Genomic DNA, 18,595 nt, shown 5'->3' on the forward strand with positions numbered 1-18,595 from the left:
ACCTCCTTTGAGTCATGTCCGAACCAATTGTCGGTCGCTAATGACTCTTCGGTCGTGGCAAAATTAATAATGGTGCTCTTAGCATTTGTGTATGCGTTGTAACCCCCATCCCTAAGGGTAGGGCCCGTGGGCAATGCCCACCCGCCCATCTATGGGCGATGTCGCAGTCTAGTCCCATGGGACCAAATGGAGGGAGTTGGCAAGGTCTACTAGTTATTAAGCTATAAAGATCAATAACTATACCGATCTACTAGGTCTAGCAATCCTATACTGGGATAGCTGTGTCGGAGTAAGATATATAGGTATACCGGCATACCGGAGGATTTATTAATCCTATAGTTAGTTATGTTTTATAATTAATGTTATATAATCAAGGCTCTATAACTATAAATTGTAAGAAAGAGCCGATATAGAAATATAGAGTTGAATACTATTGATTGGACCCCTTAATTTACAATACCACTTGATTCGACATTTAGTTAACTATTCGGTAAGCGAGCTGGCCATGTAAGCGGGCTGGCCACACCCAAAACACATAGTAAAGGCGATAAATTACAACTTGATATCTCAACGCCAATACCTTTATTTGACTTCAATCCTTGTCGATAGCTATTGATAAGGATTTTGAATACTATATATCAATCTCAAGGAAATTGAAGAGGTACATTACCATAGTATTGAAAATTACGGTGCCAAAATCCAGAAATATATATATCGTAGCCACAAAGTCATATATATTTCCCAAACTCCCAAGAGAGGCTAGATATTACCTAGAAAGCATTAGGCTACAAGGAAATCTCTATATAGACTACCGTTGCTGAGATATCAAGTTGTAATTTATCGCCTTTACTATGTGTTTTGGGTGTGGCCAGCCCGCTTACATGGCCAGCTCGCTTACCGAATACGTTAAGTAGTGGCGCGGAACGGAAAAAGAACCCAGCCGTGCCGGGAATAGCCCGATCCAGTCAACATCCAGTCAACACTACCTCGGCTTGTAGTTATCATGTAGACACGGAATGCCGGGAGACCTCAATTCTCCAAAGGCGTCGACATCTCCCGTGAATCCACCGCGGCGTCAAAACACAAGTTGTGATCCATGCAGACGTTCCAAGCGACGGTGTGTTGTTCAGTCGGATCCAGACGGAATCCCCGATGCGATCTGCGCAAATTGCAGACGTCTAAAACGCCAATGTACATTTGAGTTCGCTATAGCCCAGTCCAACCCTTTCTCTCGCAAACGCCAGAGACGCGACTGCGGGGAACCTAGTTTCTCAACAACGCAGAATGAATATAACGACTTTGATACAACAACCGACGCAGTTGCTGGGACCCCGAGCAATCGATTCGATGCTACCTCCATCGCTGAGCAAGATGTTCTGGCTGCTTGGCTGAATCTTGACTATGATGAGATTGTCGCGGATAGCGTCAACTCGTTTTCAACCAACCTCGATCCTTCTAATCCACTCACTGCGCTTCGTTCTGAGGACAAAGCGCCAGGGAGCCAGAGTGACGGTCAACTTACAGTTATCACGCCCCAACTGACTCGCTTGCGTGGAGGACAAAATCTCGAATCAAATTGTCACCGACCAACGGTTGGCCTTTCATTCGACAGTCCCATCTACCTGCTGAATTCTGGAATAGACGCAAAGATCTTTGGTGATCGTCTCGCCCGGATTTATGAAGCAATCGCAACAGCCAGTGCGTCGAGGTTTTTGGACTATGACTGCAATCTTTATGCGACTAAGAGTCGCTACCGGTTGGGAGAGAGTGACTCAGGGAGCTCAAATGGATCGGCACCTACCAGCTCGGCCATGGATCCAATCACTATCTCGCCTCGATTCGCCCTTCCGGTATCATCACAAGCAATGCCTTATGAGATTTCCTTGTTGGGAAGCGTTCGGTTCCTTGATCACCTGGGCGACCTATATGGCAATCGACTGAACTCGGCTGCGCGGAAGAAATCAGATGAAACTTTCAAAGCTGTTCTTCGCGCATTCTCAATGCAATGGTTGCCGAGCTCACCCTCCCCTTCCTTTGCAACAAGCTCGGCTTCCGATCCCTTTCGACGTAATTCAATGTCTGGAGAGGCAGGAGATGACTCTTCCTTGAATGCCTTCATTGATGCTTGGGTACGGGCAAGATCACTTCTCAACGATGCGCATGATATTCGGTCATTTCGAGTCGTATTGGCAACACTCATGTTTGTCGGGATTGTCGCACCAACTAAAATAACCGAAAGAGAGGACCCCGTACCAAACCACTTCCTTGACACCGCTTTGCAAAAGTTATCCCACTTGGATGGACTAGTCACGCAATACTGTGCGAACCTAGGACCATCATCTACGTATAGTGCTCTTGCTGAAGCATCTCTGAGTATTGTCCGGTGGACTGCATATATCCGCGACACGGGCGCAGCCTTGGCTATGGATCGGCAGTGCAAACTTCCAGACCTGTGGGGTACTACGACAGGTTAGTGTTCTTCGCATGGGGAATCTCAAACTCATAGCAACCAAACTAATACCGCACAGTCCTTTCAGATAAAGAGCCCGTCGCAGCATTGGCAGTCTCTCAAAACATCCTAGAGTTGGATATCAATGTTCAACCCATCTGCCGAAAAGCCAGTGCGGAAACATTTATTGTCTGGAGGCAGATTATAAATATCAAAACCGTTGCTAACCGGGCGCATGGAACTACCAATGGACAGTCCTCGTCAACAATTGAAGCAATAAATTTGAGCGTAGCGGCTGTTCGTGACTTCAGTCACTCATTCCAACCTTTCATCCTTCACTGCATCAGAAATTTCCATTGTCTGTCCACCTGTCCTAGGATATCCCTAGGTAAGTTCCACTCCTACCAATTCGCTCACTCGTATTTTGCCCCGCACTTCTATCACTGGTATCTCGCTGACAGTTTATGACTTAGTTTCCCTCGTGATGTTCTGGAACCTTGGCATTTTTCTTCTCGTTGAAGTCTTCAAAAAGGTGATCAAAGACCTTGATCCTTCCATGGAACAAGAAGTAGGCCCAACCGTCCGGGAATACCAGCGCGACGCAGCCTCGTGCGTGGCACAGGTAGTTGAATGTGTACTCGACTTACCCGCCGAAGAGGCCTTCAACCTCCAAAATGGACTGGGTGCCGAAGTCCCACTCACCGCTTATCATGTCACTCCCAGTTTGGTCGTCACGGCCCTTCAAAGGGCCATTGAGAGTGTGATAGACCTGCAGCTTCGCTCTAGTTCTGATGGTGCCTCATCAGACGACGCGCAATTTTTGATACCAGACGGGGTCTGGGATCGACAACTCGACATTCTAATGAAGGGACTCATGTCGCTTGATGTTACTATTGGCGGGTCACAAACCGTTGGTGTAGCCCTTAGCGGATTGATGCACAAACACGGAGACATACTATCTGAGTGCTGGACTTCAGGGTTCGGCTCATGACATGTCAACGTGGCGGATACATCCGAAGCGCCAAGGATGTATGTAATGAGGGGAAAGTGGATATGTGAGTGTTGATCAACGCCAAAGCCAAGTACATACCGTCGATATTCCTAAAATAAAGTAAGGTCATGGCAAAAATGACAAACTTACCTAGCCTAGAGCCCTCCATTCGGACTTCCTATTGGATCTAATTTTAACGATATGCACGCCATCACACTTCACACTGCATTGTGGCGCTTGCTTTTGAGTAAAATGGGTCCCTTTTGAGTAACATAGGTCCCATGTCGACAATTTTAGTATTGACTGTTTTCGCGCTCGGGCCACACTTTTCCATACCCAACCTGGACTTTGTCCTGGCCATGGCAAGTGACCTGCGAGATGCTAGATTCGGTTATCGTGGTTATAATCTCGATGACTCAGTTCCAATAAAGAGACCTTGGAGGCGAGGAGGACTGGGATTAGACGTAAGTCGAGCTTGTCCACTAATTCTCCTCAAAAGCGAGACACTAGCAAAAATCCTGGGCTGAATCGTCACTAGAAGCTTGGCAACGCGCCGGTCAGTCTCATCTCAAATTCTCAGGCTGATCGTGAAACTCGGTCAAAGAACACTATAAGCATCTAGGCCTTTTCGTGCGCATGCCGCTGTTGATCCTAGTGCCATGCATGATTTCCTACCCCGCTACAACACTTTGCAGGGACAATAAAATAACGGAGGGTGACGAAACAGAGCTACTGGCAGCAGTGGCTACATAGTTCTGCTAAGTGATTGTACGTTTTGTTCTTTACTTTGTATTTTCATTCCGTCCTATTCTGATATGTTGTATCATGCAGGGTGACAGCATAATCACCTCTTGACCCCGCATACCTTGGGCTTTCTATTTATTATTCTGTATGTACCAATGGTCAACAATATCGCTTGTTAATGAAACACCCATCTATCAGTTTTCATGTGATGATCTATCGCAAACCCACCCGTTTTATCTTCGCAACGTCAAATGTCATGGTTACTCTCTTCAATAAACAAACATGGACCAAAAGCACCTGTCACGCAAAATAGATACGTCCACCGCATGTCTCCTCTTTTCGAACCGAAAATCCGCTGCAAACCCCTGCATATGTGTCGAAACTCGGATATTCAAACCAATGAGCATTGAGCAATAAGTTTTGACTAATGCAAGCGGAAAAATTGGAGATACACAGAGTACCAAATTCTCCGCTTTCTCCTTATGTATCTGGTCTACTACAGCTATACATATCCCCAAATTTTCGACATGCGAGCTCATCTTGAAAGCTCACGCGAGACTAACTTATTCAAAAGTCAAGTCATCTCCCTTGGCAGGCTGTTGTGCCAGAATGGAACTACAGCTACGGAGTCAAGAGTTCAGTGAGCTGCGCGATAGATAATCCACGGGTACTGCGTTTCAACACATTAGGTGGAAGTACCAAACGATCGCCCATCAAGAACTTTACCCCGCTAGGTGAACAGGCTGTATGTCATGGCCCTGCATACTAGGTACCACGGAAGTACGCACATAGCTCACATATAAATATCAATAAAACCCGGCTCGGTATTCTAACCATCTCAAGATATCTTGTTCCCAGCAAAGTAGAGTAGCCATGGCACCAATATCTTTCGAGCTCTTGCAGATTCCCTTTTATGGCCTTGTGGCTGGGGTTGTCGTGATTGCTTGGTCGTTAGCGAAGACTGTACAAACCTATCAAAGTATGTACCTCTTCCTCATTAACAGCGAACTAACACTCAGACTAAATACTCATCCAGGATGGAAGTACGTTCGTGAGCACGGCTGCAAACCTCCAACACACTCTGTATCCCACGGCTTGTTCGGCCTCGGAATGGCCGTGGAACTAGCCAAATCCGGCCCCGAGCATAGGTTTCTCGAGCTTATTCGCGGCTGGCATCAAAGCTACGGCCCGACATTCAAGGCGAGAGTTGTTAATCGAAATCTTATTTTCACTGTCGAGCCAAAGAACGTCCAAACAGCCCTCGCGTTGAAATTCAAAGACTTTGGAATTGGTTCGGCACGAATAGACGCACTCCGTCCACTCATGGGCCAAGGCATCTTCGGCGTAGACGGTAGCAAATGGGAACATGCACGGGCTCTCCTCAGGCCTAATTTCTCGCGCACTCGGATTAACGACACTGAATTATATGAGAGCCACGTTGCCGAGCTCATCGATCGGATCCCGCGCGACGGGTCGACTGTCGATTTGCTCCCGCTGTTTCTCAACGGAGTACGTTGTCGTGCTTGATATCCCCCAAAGTATACGGCTGACCGAACGCAGACACTTGACACCGCTACCGAGTTTCTGTTCGGAGAGTCTGCTCACTCCCAGCGCGGAGAAGACTCTTCTTCGGGGGTCGAGTTTGCGAAAGCCTTCGATGTAGCCCAATACGTGGCTGCCATACGCTTCCGACTTGGGTTTTTGGGGATGTTCTACCGCAGGAAGGAATACATCAAATCCATCAAAGATACCCGCGCCTATGTCGAGAGATTTGTAGAAAAGACCATCGACTATCGTGTCGCAGTTAATAGCGGTCAAGACGTTGATCGAGATATCAAGCGGTTGACTGAAAGTCGATATGTGTTTTCCTACGAGCTGTCGAAGCAGACACTTGACAAGACCAACATAACAGACCAGCTATTTAGTATTATGTTTGCTGGTCGCGATACCACCGCCAACCTACTGGGTACTGTATTCTTCGTCTTGGCTAAAGAGCCTGAGGTGTGGACCAGACTTCGAAAAGAAGTGCTCGCTTTGGATGGACGAAAGCCATCATTCGAAGATCTGAAATCCATGACTTACCTGACCTGGGTCCTGAACGAGAGTAAGCAGCACTAGTTCCAGCTCTACCTATGCGGTCCGCTAAACTAGATACAGCTCTGCGTTTGTACCCAATCGTCCCCTTCAATATTCGCGAGGCCAAAAGAGACACCTATCTTCCTGTCGGCGGTGGCCCGGATGGAAAATCCCCCGTTCACGTACCCAAGGGCCACGAGGTTATCTTTAGCGTATACACATTGCACCGCGACCCCGAAGTCTTTGGACCTGATGCGGACGAATTCCGCCCAGAGAGATGGGGAAAGATCAGGCCTGGTTGGGCGTACCTTCCTTTCAACGGAGGTCCTCGGATATGCATAGGCCAGCAGTTCGCGCTGACCGAAGCTGGATACACTATTACTAGGATTATGCAACAGTTTGAGACGATCGAAAGTCGCGATCCTAATCCCTGGACGGAGGATTTGGGGTTGACGTTGGCAACTGCCAATGGAACAAAGGTTGCTCTGACGCCCATTCAGGATTGACCTATGTTGTGGATATACATTCTTGATTTTAGTGTACATCTTACGTTACTCCTGGCGTTTTCTTTTTTCTTTCAGCTCGGATTAAACAGGACATTGCTATATTATCGAAATCACATGGTTGTGTGTTCCCTGACTCGTATATCAGGTGCTTCGGTGTCCACTTTTGTCGGACTTTTTTCAGATGGCTTTTTGAATAACCCATGCTAGTTGAAAACTGTAGGATACGGGGTGACAAGCCCAATTTGTACAACCGGTCATGATTTCCATAACAAGAGGTTTAGACAGGGAGTGTACATGGCGCTAATGTGCGGAATTGTCCGAGTTCCTCCGTCCACTTTTTATGTATATGCCCGCCTTACCCGCGCCAAGTTGCGAAGCTACGAGGCCTGAGAGTTCCTCCCAACTATGATTGGTCGGCAATAAATTGGCTGTTGTTTAGACTTTTGCCAAGGAAATCTTGAACATCACCGTCGAGGTTTGAGCCAAATTGTGGAGAATGAAATCTCTTTCCCAACCATTAGGGTGGAAAATATTTTGCCAAGTGAAACATCTTTTCATGGCCCCCAACCAACTTGCCATAGCACTACCAATCATGTAGACAGACAGTGGGTAATGTCGTTGCCTTAAATGCTACATTCCGAGGATACCGCGCACACAGGCCTTTTCGGCTAGGGAGGTCTCCATCTGTAAAATTATAATCGATAAAAAGATCATAGACGCGAACAATAAGTACCACCTAATCAGGTTTCTGGTCTTTGGTAGAGAAGCACAGGGTCCATATTAAATAAGTCAGAGGCCAACGCGCTCGATGAATAGAGCTAAGACTAAGACTAAATCGGATTTAACCGACACCATCTGCGCATTCGGAGTTCCAAGCTATCGAAAGCTTGTACATGTAGCCAAGCTTTGAAAATCACGGGAGGCAGATTTGGTGATTAAAAAAATTATATGATTGTCAAAGTTATCTGATCTTCGAATTTATCAGATCGTACGGAGTAAAAATTATCAGATCATGGAATTTATCAGATCATGGAATTTAATCAGATCACGCCACTCGGGTGGAAACCTTGGAACCGGACCCCCGCCCTAATTGGATGGATATTGCCGGGAGTACGGCGTACTAGGGAATGAGCTATCTGAGACTTCCCTCGGAGTAATTTCCTGTCTATGGAGTCCTACTGCAGGGGGTTGCACACTACTTATATTAGAGGACCCACGTGCAATGACCAACGCCACCCTCGCTTACACGAACTCAAAAGGTCTTTAAATTTTAATATATACCCATGAGAGAGAGAGGTTCAAAATCATATCCGTCCTTCTAACCTTCCATTCTGGGTTATTGATCCCAGGCTTCTCTAACCGCCATGGATTCGGAGAACATAACCACCGTTAAAGGGGCCACGGAGCGCCCGGAGTCGTTGGACCCCAAGGACTCAGAGATACCCGAGGTTCAGCAAGATGGTGTTCAGATCGCCGACGCAGTCACAACTACGTGGACTCGCAAGCATTTGATTATTGCTTATACTAGGTGAGCAACCTTGGGAGAAGAATTTGTTCTCAAATGTCAGGTCTAATGCGATCACAGTATGTGGCTGGTGTATTTCGTCAACAATCTCAACAGCAGTCTCACTGCAAACCTGTCGGCTTACATTACGAGTGACTTTTCGGAGCACTCGCTGTTGACCGTAATTACCGTGATTACTAGCGTTATGGGTGCTGCGTGTTTGATGCCCGTCGCTAAAGTCCTGAATCTTTTTGATCGAACTGTTGGATTTGTGATCATGCTTGGGATTGCAATTATGGGTTTGATCATGATGGCTGCTTGTAACAATATTACGACATACTGTGCTGCACAGGTGTGTTTCTATCGCTCACACCCTCCACAGCACCAGGTCAAAATCGCTAATTAATAATTAATTAACAGGCGTTTTACACTGTTGGATTTACCGGTGCCATTTTCTGCATCGACGTGATAACCTCAGACACCTCATCGCTTCGTGATCGAGGTCTTGCTTATGCTCTGACCTCATCTCCTAGTATGATCACTGCCTTTGCGGGCTCGCCTTTATCAAACCAATTCCACGAAACCAACTGGCGATGGGCGTACGGCACAATTTGCATCATTCTCCCTATCGCTGCGGCGCCTTTGATTGTGACTTGGGAATTGGCCAAGAAAAAGGCCAACAAGAACGGTCAAATACAATATAAGGAGAGGACAACACGAACCTGGGGAGAAACCATTAAGTACTACGTCATGGAATTTGATGGTCAGTAAAGCTCTCAAATCGATTTTCTTACACATTTTACTCACACCTGTTTTCAACGCACAGTCATCGGAATCTTCCTAATGATCGGCGGCACAATTCTTTTCCTGACATCTTTCAATATCGCCGGCAACACTGAAGGCCAATGGCAATCTCCCAAGATCATTGCTATGATGGTTGTTGGATTCTGTGTTCTGGTGGCATTCGTCAGTTACGAGCGATGGCTCGCCCCGAAGCCTTTCATTCCATTCCATCTGATCAAAGACCGCACTGTCATTGGCGCATGTCTACTGGATATTACCTACCAGGTCTCCTATTACTGCTGGGCCAGTTATTTCACGTCCTACCTGCAAGTCGTCTACAACACAAGCCTGACGCAGGCCGGTTACATCAGCGCAATCTTTGATTTCATGGACCCGGTTTGGCTTATTGGCTGTGGCTTCCTCATCAGAGCAACTGGTCGCTTCAAGTGGCTTCTCTGCGCCGCTGTGCCTCTTTACCTCCTGGCCAGCGGTCTGATGATTTACTTCCGCCAACCCGGTCACAACATTGGATATATGTGCATGTGTCAGATCTTCCTCGCAGTAGGTGGTGGAACATTTATTCTGATCGAGCAGGTTGCTGTTCTTGCTGCGGCTGCGCATGAAGACTATGCCGCCATGTTGGCACTTCTCAGCACGTTTGGATACATTGGTGGCGCGGTTGGCAGCAGTGTTTCTGGTGCTATCTGGACAAACACACTCCCCGTCAAGCTGCGCGCAAATCTGCCAACAGAGTTGAAGGACCAGTGGGAGGAGATTTACGAGTCGTTGGACGTCCAGCTCAGTTATGCGGTTGGTACGCCTGCTCGCATTGCTATCCAGGATGCGTATGCATTCAGTCAGCGAAACATGATGATTGCCGGTACCGCGGTGATGGGACTGTCAATTGCCTGGGTGCTTATGATGAGAAACATCAAGGTTCAGTCCAACAAGGATCTTAACAAGGTGCTTTTCTAGTGCCTCAATAGAAAGGTGCTTGGGAGGGGGGTAGGTAGACTGATTGAGAATAGAGACGTCTCTTCTCAGCGTGTTGACCAAGCCGCAATGGTTCGAAGTTGGTTGATAGCAGGACTGAGACCATAGAAGATGGAATACGTATATTCAAGGAGTGAAGTGTTGCAGGGTCAATTTACTGTTGACAGAATTAAAATAATAATATATCAGCTTAGAGCAGTGACACAGCGGAGCAAGCATAAGACATACCTCAAGGTGTTATTAACACCCCAAAGGTAGACGTGATTTCAAGGCTCGAGTACCAAACATCATCTGGTACAGTATAAATAACAGCTAAGGGAGGGAATTCTTGAAGTCACCAACAACTTCCTACGCCTCTGTGGGTAATGACATAATTATATGATGTGGCATTCATAATATGCTTTCCAACGGTACCTCACAGGTAGGACATTGCTCCTTCCTCCATTGACCTCTCTTGCCATTTTCTCTCCCTATCCAGCAGCCTCACTCATTCCACGGTTTTTCTTCCTTTTTAACTCCGCCATTGCAGCTTGTTCGCAATGCTGGGCAAGTTATTCGTTTTTTATTCCAAATTATGTGGCCCTCGACTCTCCAGATTGAGACTCGGTCGGGTATTTTGTCATTTTCTCCCCGGAGGCCTGCGCAAAAAAGCCCATAAGTTCTGCTACTACGCAATGTGGTACATGTAGAGATAAAGCTCCTGAGCCGGCCGTTTATCTCGTACTCCAAAAAGCGAGGATCTGCGAGCACAGGGGATGACTAAGTGCTAGGTTATATGGGTAGGTCTCTATCTAATATGGGCTCCAGTTCGCCAAGCACTTCTATCACAGAATTCCTTATTAGACCCCCGTTGATTTGCTTAGTTCTAATATTTTCCTATGATACGGTGCTACGCATCCTCTATGTCCTATAGAATTAGTCCAGATCAGAGATTTGAGCTTATTATATCTAGCTTTTATACTAGAATCGCTGTCCTATCTTAGACAATGTTCTTTAAATAGTAAAACAAGTGAAGACTTTTGTATTGTAACAAAAACTGAGAAACAGGCTGGACTTTTCGATAACCATACACCATATCTCCAACCATAACTCCGATACTCACTGCCGTACATAGGAACCAGTTCAAAGCAAAAATCAAACGGTTGCGCGGTGAACATTCCGGATGTGCGCGATCAAATTGTCCTTTCGGTTGAACGACTTTCGGCACTCGCCCTCGGGACATTCATATAAGCCTGGTGAGATGTGCTTTGTTTTGATATGGCGTAGCAGGGCTCCCATCTGAGAAAATCCGCCTGAGTATTCGCAGTGCTTCCATTTGCACTTTAGTGGAGTGCCACGGCTAGATCTGTGCCAGATGAATGTTAGAACCCACGTCTAAAAGGGATACGCCAGAGGAGCAGAGATTTATTCCAACAGGAACATACTTGACGCCCATCGAGACTTTTCCATAAGATTTAGACCTCTCGGGTCTATCATCTGCGACGGTGGTCTGTGCTTGCTCTTCGCCCGCAGTGGAGATGATTGTAGAGGTGATATCCGACATCCCGTCGTGAAGGTCAAGACTCAGAATATCGCCAGCAGCGGCACCATCTTCGTCCGGGGACCGCTTATCGTATTGAGTATCGGCTATCTCATGGAGAGTCCCGTGTGAGGTGGAAGCCGCAGGGTTAGGCGTAAAGGGGGCGAAGGTAGATTCGAGAAAAGAGTCATATGGAAAACCGTCGACAAGAGGGGACCAGTGGTCAGCGAAAATGTAGGAGAAAGGGGGGTCACTTTCGTTCCCCTGAACTCCTCCCCCTTGGTCGAGGTATGACAAGCCATGCTCAACTGGTTCTGTCATGATATGAATCGTAGTTCGCAGGAGCGGAAGAAACCAAGCTTAGCGAGTATCATGTAGAACGGGAATGATGAGAGCGACCTACACAGAAATGCGGGGAAACCCCTGGGGATCTACGCTTATATACTGAAGGGTTTGCAATGACCTACCTACCTGGGTGCCTTGAGAGGCATTTTGGCAGAGTTTTCATACATCCCAGCGTATCCCAGCGCCACACGTCACCATGATTGGCGATCTTATCAGAAATTTTCAGAGGGGGCAGCTCAAGCAGTGGCGCAGGCACAATATGGAAAAGTTGTATTCTTGAGACGTGACTGGATGCGCACCTTCAGGGCTTGCTCGGATGCCTTGGAAACGGCTTACGTGAAGGAGAGCCCTGATTCCCTCCAATTGGTTTGACAGCTCCAGACTGAGGCTGTGATTTCCATTAGTTGGGAAAATCGAAATCTGACCAAAGAGGATTCTGCTTCCTATGGCCCGAGCTTCTCCTCTCTTTTCTTTTTTGATCGCACCCCGCGCCTCGATGATTTTGCATCCATGCCGTCATCCAGGCGTAGTATGATAACACCTTGTTTGGCCTACCAAGTTGCAGATTTCTTATTAAGAGATGGTGATATCGAAAGAGTAAGCGCAATGTATTATTGAAGAAAAAAACAAACGAAAACAGCAATGTATCGAAGAGAGGAGACGAGATGTCCAGTTCAAGGAGTCCTAACCACTTTAGGCAGAACTCTAGCCTGAGGCGAACATTCTGGTGATCAATTATACCCGCGACCACTATCGTTTTCTCAGTGTTCTGTGACCTAAACCACATTCAGTTCCCCTTATAATGAGAAGCTAACAAAAATGAAGATATATAGAAGCAGTTGTTCGCACTCAGATACAGTTGATTTTAGTCATGTGAAATTATACCCGTGGACATATATGGGTCAGTCAACAGATGACAGTCAAGGATTGTGCTATGCACGTATGGCAGCATTAAGAAATGTATTGTTACAATATCAAAGTTACCAATTTCAGTCCTGGTTTATCTTCGTCAAAGATATCAACGAGCGCACCATATGAACACATCTAGTAGCGCAGGTAGGAGTCCGCAGCCTCCTCGAACTCTTTGTCCAGAACTCGTTTCTTGCCATTAGCATCATAGAAACAAAATAGAGTACCATCCACGAAAGGATCAGAAATATCGTCGAACGCTTGCTTCAGCTCGAGGGTAAGCTTGCCAATGGTAGCTTTTAATGGCCCCAAGCGCGAGAGGTTTTTGTGTTGCACGAGCGCATACAGGAATTTCTCGTAGCCTTCAATGAACTACTGTAAATTAGTACCAAGAATAAAAGCATGATGAGATTTGGATAGGCTTACACTTCCCCAGCATTTGCAGATACTCTCCTTCTCGAATTGGGTATATTCGTAGACATTGGCACCGTGAAGCTGATAGTTATTCTTCTTTATGACCGCAGGGATGCCATCACGACAATTGGGTGTCGTAAATGGTGTCATAAATGGGTCCACGCTAGCAGTTTTCTGTGATTCCAAGTCAGTCCTCTAAATAACGGCTCGTCAAATTTCAGGGCTTGATTTACATACCTCTGGAAAGACTATGGTAGCAATCTGTATAATAAGGTTGTAACTCTCCTGCAATTTCTCTGAGAGGTCGGGGATGGGTTCGACTTCGCGAGGGCTCAAGGCAGCGTTAGCACCTGCGACCAGGGCTAGAGCGGAAGCGATAATGGCGAAACGCATATTGGGGAATATATTTCCAGAGCGAAAGGAAATTCAGAGGTGTTTTTCTGATAGAGTTCTTGGGAATGGAGTGAGGTATGTTGTAAATGGCCGGGAGAGTATGGGAGCAGTATGCTTTATGTAGCTTTCCAGGTCGTGGGCCTCCTTATACTTTTGTTTTTAAATCATTTCAACTACTACTCCGTAGTGGGATATTCCTTCACTAGTTCCCTTTGGTATGTAGGTCAATATTTGGCAAGGCTGTACAACGTATGGAGATCTCTTCTGGGTGAAATTGCTATAGCAAGATTTGATTGAACCGCCAGATCAAAATACGAGTATTTAGGCTTCTATTAAACTTTGAATTTTAAAAGTGCTATTGATCTTCATGTTTTACATAGGTTCACCTCAGTTTATCATGTAATTTGCCTATGTCAGTCAAGGTGCAGATGTTTTAATTTCACTTCCAATAATCTGGCCGGTCAATTTCCATTTATACCCACTGGTCTACAAATCATTGTTTCTTTCTCATCAAATTCGAAGGTTTCTAATCCTGTGAATTTACGACATGAATGTAGTCCTTTCCAGTGAACTAGGGGGATAAAAGCCGTGTTGGAAAGCCACCCCGAGAAACACCCCTTTAGGGATGACTGTAGGAGTCTCATATCCGTTCAGGTAAAATATCGAGTTAAAAGTGATCGAACATTCAACTTACTCCAAGGCCCTAGAGACAGGACTGCAAAAATCTTCCAAGGTTTGTGTTCAGCTCTCCTTTGTTCAGCTCTCCTTGGATCGCACTGGTGGGGGCCAATCAGGTTAGAGCCGATCGCCAGTGTGGTCCCGATCTATGTCGAAAACGGGTGGCGCCGGGGATACGCCATGCATAGACTATCGGCTGCTACTCCGTATATTATGCAAGTTCTTGTGTAAAGGTGCATTCTTGTTGTTGAGGATAATCACGGCATGGAATGAAACATAGCCGTTTGACAGCCTGTGCCTCCACATTTACCTGGTAAGGCCAAACTTTGTCCTGTTTTTCGTGCCTTTGCGACAACGATCAACAAAGTCAAATGGAGGAGAAATATGCTAAACATAATGTACCTACCACCAGATCTGCAAGAATATTTTCTCACTGCAAGTTGCTTTGGAGGCAGCGAGTTAGAGTGGGAAGATTGAGGGGCATGAGCCAGAAAGGATTCTGACCAAAGTTTTGATGCTCTGCGGTGGCGATGCGCAGTGTTAAGGGAGTAGATGCACTGGAACCCAGTACACAATATTTTAATATTCCGGCAAGGCCTACTAATCACTCTCATACCCAAGCTCCTCCAACGACCACAGCAAATGATCATCGTTGTCCGGGTTATGAACTACCTCGGCATTGGGAATCAATTCATCGATTCCCTTGAGCTCTTGCAGTCGGGATGACCCAGACTTGTAAAAGGCCATCAACGCATCCATCTGCTGATCATGCTCCTCGTTCTCACCCTTCTGGTATCCCCGAACACATAAGTACTCTAGTCCATTTGGTAGACAGTCTACCAGATCCAACTTTCCCTTCTTCTTGTAGGGTTCTCCGTTAACACCAGCGGCAAAGTATAACAGAAAGTTTATCCCCAAGCTCAACCGTTTCAACGCCACAAATTCTTTCAGTGACCCACTGTATGTCCATACCAATTGGTAAAATATACATACTTCGTCGCTAATGCCGGATTCAAAAGCCCTCCCGTATTCATTAAGTTCATAGTCTCTCTCTTCCTCGTCAACAATGTCGAATATATGGATTTGACTTTCCGTATCGACGTCGAGGATTTCCAGTGTTTTTTTATGTGCGCAAAGTACTTTGATGAATGATTTGGGGTTGAAGATAGGAGAACCCCCATCATTGCTTGCTCTACCTCCGATAGAGTACTGGAAGTCCTTGAGGATCTTGCACGACCATATCAGATGCGCAAGGTAGAGAGAATCAACCGACGAATGATGGATAGCGATCTTGCTGATATTGGAACATTTCTCTTTAAATTCCAGCTTTTCGTTTGGATCCTCTTCCATTATATCAACGCGGACGGATTCAATTGACGGGAGATTGTCAAATAGCCTCAAGCAGCCAGAAAAGTCCATTGGGAGGTAGAAACGGCCATCGGACCAGGTGCTATCGTTTTTGTTGATCACATAAACACTGCGGAGGTGGCAAAGATATGGATTGTTTTTGGGACTGGCATTAGCCCGGCGAAGGAGCTGCGCGAGCGAGAAGTCGATTGTGTGGTTGCAACTCCGGCCAGAGGGGTGTGTCAAGGCCATCGACACAACATTCGGCGATACCACAATTAGAATCGCGGTCAATGCTTGGGTGATGAACGTCCCGAGGCTCTCACGGTGTCTATCCACGCTGTTAGATAGTTGCTCGGAGACCAAGAGCAAATGAGACTCTCACCGATAGCCGCCATACGTTGCCGTTTTTTCCATCCTCTGCATAAGCATATTGACCACTCGATCCACTTGGAGTCCTGTGAAACCACCCTTTTTGACTGCTTTTTGCACGAGATTTATCTCCTCATTACTCAAATCACGTTGAGATTTGACTTGCTTGTAGTCCATATGACTGGATGTTGCCGTGCAACATTCGACATGACGCACGTAATTACCCAAACTAGGTCGTTTGAGGATGTCCATAAGCAAGGCGAACGGCTTGTCAATATCGTCTTCGCCTGCGGAGACACTAATTCGGTGATACTTCTTGCGCGTTGCCATGTCACACAGAGAGTGGAAAGTTCGACATTGTACTGATAGAGCGGCCACGTCACGGTTGGAAAGAAGGCATGAGATGATCCTCTGATGTATCTCGAGGGGCAAACTGAGAAATGACATTATTTCTGCTCGTACACTGCCAATGTGGAAAAGGAGGTTTATTTAAACCACTGCTCTTTCTCTCCCGAAAGGGACTAGCCTAGGCATCCACACTGTTGCCTGAAACTCGGTCCTAACATTTTGAGGCTTTTAGTTGGCTACCTTGGTACATCTGAGAAACCCACACGACGATGATTTTGATAAGATATGGGCTTCTTATTCACATGGGATTGTCAAAATAGGTGGACCGAAATGCTGAAACGTGTTGACTTGCGCATAACATGAGCTGTTGCTATGTATTTTTGACGGATTGCGATGGAGGCCAATTGCTTTCAATCTTCCGACTAGAAAAGGGAGAAGATATAAGAAGAATTATAACGAAAAACAAGATAGCATGTCGTGATGGACCCAAAAATCTGTAGTTGACCCCGCAGAATGTCTCCACGGAGTCACTTTCCTATCCTGGTGCGCAGGGATGTATATTAAACCCCGTGCCTCCTGTCTCTCCAACTTCTCCTGTCTGTGCATCTTAAACCATTTCTAACAAGCTCGATTTCAAACAAGATGACACAGATATTCCTGTAAGAATTTCTGTTTCCTGATGGAGCGTGCTCCATGTTTTGCTAACTCGTGGCTCAAACCCCAGTACCGGTGCCACGGGCTACATCGGAGGCGAAGTCCTCCACGCTTTGCAGCATGCGCATCCCGATTATGAGGTTGCCGCCTTGATCAGAGATAGTGAAAAGGCCGGCAAGGTTTTGGCTGCATTCCCTAGGGTCCGAGTGGTCCTTGCGGATTTGGATGATGTTGAAATCATTGAAAAAGAATCGCGCAAAGCCGATATTGTTATCCGTGGGTCAATTTACATATGGTAGTATAACCTATCCCTAACATTTATCTATTTAGATACTGCTAGTAACAAGCATCTCGAAAGCGTGAAAGCGATCGGACGAGGCCTGGCGGGACGTCAGAATGGTATGCCATCTACTACTGCAATATCTTCTTTCGGGTATGATCGCTAATTGAAGTAAAACTGCAGCCTATTACATTCAAGTTACCGGAGCTAGCGTTCTGGCAGGTCCCGAGGTTGATAAAAACTTATATGGCGAGCCCTCGGATCAAATCATTGATGATTTGGATAACGCTGCTGATCTCCGGGACATAATTCGGGCGTACAAAGATCGTCGAGTGGTGGATAACTACATTCTCGATTTGGGATCAGGTGGCCCCAAAACTGCGATCATCTTCCCTCCTATCATATTTGGCGCCGGTAAAGGTCCCGGGAATCAACGCAGCATCCAGGTTCCCTCCTTGGCCCGGGCCGCTCTACTGCAACGTTTTGGTCTATATCTTGGCAGGGGACTGAGTCGATGGGGCATTGTTCATGTCTCTGAATTGGCTGATCTCTTTGTCAAATTGGTGGAGCATGCTGTCAACGCAACCTCCGGTCCTATTTGGAATGAGAATGGCCTTTTCTTTGCCGAAAAAGGCTTCGAGGTTGGTTCATGACCTCAAATGTCGCAATTTATCCTGACTAAATTTCTTTCTATCAGAGCTTCAAAGATATCGCTTTAGTGATCGCCAAAGAGGCCCATAGCCTCGGCTACATTGATTCACCTGATTCAGTGAAATCCATGAATCTTGATGAGGCCAACGTAGTGATACCCCATGGAAGTGTGTTTTTGGGTACCAATGGTCAAGGTCAAGCTTCAAGGGCAAGAAAGCTATTAGGATGGCAACCAGATGGCGAGAGCTTCCACGACACCGTGCGGGAGACAATCATTGCTGAAGCAGCACAGCTGTGATCACTTGCAAGGAGCATTCATTGCAAGCAAATATGCGATCTGCAACTCATATTGTTCAACTGAAACATACTTATCCTGTTTATCTCGTTTCATTCATTTCACATTTCTTTGTGTAGAACCCAGTGATTCCTAGTGGTCATAGTGCTGCAATCTTAGGGCTTCTGTGCCCACGGGACTACATATCTAAGACAGAAACATTCCTTGTATTCAAAACCTTCGCAAAAGTATTAAATGACCTATACGATCTCTCTCACAATATCCATTAGATGACTGATCTGAATTTTGTTAGACAAGACTGCCATAACAATGGGCACTTGGAGCCAAGAAACCTTGGAAGGATC

At 46.4% G+C, this 18,595-nt stretch overlaps 7 protein-coding genes across 7 annotated transcripts; 4 read left to right on the plus strand and 3 right to left on the minus strand.

The window, feature by feature from the left end:
- Positions 1-1,016: 1,016 nt before the first annotated feature.
- N7455_011302 (Zn(II)2Cys6 transcription factor domain-containing protein) lies at positions 1,017-3,440 on the plus strand (the record flags this gene model as incomplete). The annotated part of the gene is made up of 3 exons (XM_040958904.2): positions 1,017-2,469; positions 2,529-2,837; positions 2,923-3,440. The coding sequence occupies 3 exons, from the start codon at positions 1,017-1,019 to the stop codon at positions 3,438-3,440; spliced, it is 2,280 nt and encodes a 759-aa protein (XP_040810618.2).
- Positions 3,441-5,057: 1,617 nt separating this feature from the next.
- N7455_011303 (cytochrome P450) lies at positions 5,058-6,766 on the plus strand (the record flags this gene model as incomplete). The annotated part of the gene is made up of 4 exons (XM_040958830.2): positions 5,058-5,163; positions 5,221-5,693; positions 5,745-6,288; positions 6,342-6,766. 4 exons carry the CDS (start codon positions 5,058-5,060, stop codon positions 6,764-6,766), a joined length of 1,548 nt encoding a protein of 515 aa, XP_040810633.2.
- Positions 6,767-7,957: 1,191 nt separating this feature from the next.
- N7455_011304 (uncharacterized protein) lies at positions 7,958-10,098 on the plus strand. Its single transcript, XM_040958891.2, has 4 exons — positions 7,958-8,294; positions 8,352-8,622; positions 8,691-9,033; positions 9,097-10,098. Exons 1-4 carry the CDS (start codon positions 8,131-8,133, stop codon positions 10,026-10,028), a joined length of 1,710 nt encoding a protein of 569 aa, XP_040810686.1. The 5' UTR covers positions 7,958-8,130; the 3' UTR covers positions 10,029-10,098.
- Positions 10,099-11,180: 1,082 nt separating this feature from the next.
- Positions 11,181-11,886, minus strand: N7455_011305 (C2H2-type zinc finger protein; the record flags this gene model as incomplete). The annotated part of the gene is made up of 2 exons (XM_040958865.2): positions 11,181-11,391; positions 11,471-11,886. 2 exons carry the CDS (start codon positions 11,884-11,886, stop codon positions 11,181-11,183), a joined length of 627 nt encoding a protein of 208 aa, XP_040810655.2.
- Positions 11,887-12,954: 1,068 nt separating this feature from the next.
- N7455_011306 (uncharacterized protein) lies at positions 12,955-13,626 on the minus strand (the record flags this gene model as incomplete). Its single annotated transcript, XM_040958919.2, has 3 exons — positions 12,955-13,191; positions 13,246-13,407; positions 13,471-13,626. The coding sequence occupies 3 exons, from the start codon at positions 13,624-13,626 to the stop codon at positions 12,955-12,957; spliced, it is 555 nt and encodes a 184-aa protein (XP_040810617.2).
- Positions 13,627-14,904: 1,278 nt separating this feature from the next.
- On the minus strand, positions 14,905-16,353 carry N7455_011307 (uncharacterized protein; the record flags this gene model as incomplete). Its single annotated transcript, XM_040958822.2, has 2 exons — positions 14,905-15,982; positions 16,037-16,353. 2 exons carry the CDS (start codon positions 16,351-16,353, stop codon positions 14,905-14,907), a joined length of 1,395 nt encoding a protein of 464 aa, XP_040810677.2.
- A 660-nt stretch (positions 16,354-17,013) lies between these two features.
- On the plus strand, positions 17,014-18,266 carry N7455_011308 (uncharacterized protein; the record flags this gene model as incomplete). Its single annotated transcript, XM_040958937.2, has 5 exons — positions 17,014-17,030; positions 17,096-17,301; positions 17,356-17,424; positions 17,489-17,946; positions 18,003-18,266. 5 exons carry the CDS (start codon positions 17,014-17,016, stop codon positions 18,252-18,254), a joined length of 1,002 nt encoding a protein of 333 aa, XP_040810725.2. The 3' UTR covers positions 18,255-18,266.
- Between the last annotated feature and the right edge of the window lie 329 nt (positions 18,267-18,595).

This window comes from Penicillium solitum, assembly GCF_028829755.1.
Source record: "Penicillium solitum strain IBT 25940 chromosome Unknown utg000009l_segment0_segment0, whole genome shotgun sequence".
Lineage (NCBI taxonomy): Eukaryota > Fungi > Ascomycota > Eurotiomycetes > Eurotiales > Aspergillaceae > Penicillium > Penicillium solitum.

Bases quoted from the DNA above. Each gene is read 5' to 3' on its own strand.
- N7455_011304 (XM_040958891.2), top strand. From the start codon at position 8,131: ATGGATTCGGAGAACATAACCACCGTTAAAGGGGCCACGGAGCGCCCG. The intron at 8,295-8,351 runs GTGAGCAACCTT...ATGCGATCACAG, and splicing joins TTGATTATTGCTTATACTAG to TATGTGGCTGGTGTATTTCG. The intron at 8,623-8,690 runs GTGTGTTTCTAT...ATTAATTAACAG, and splicing joins CGACATACTGTGCTGCACAG to GCGTTTTACACTGTTGGATT.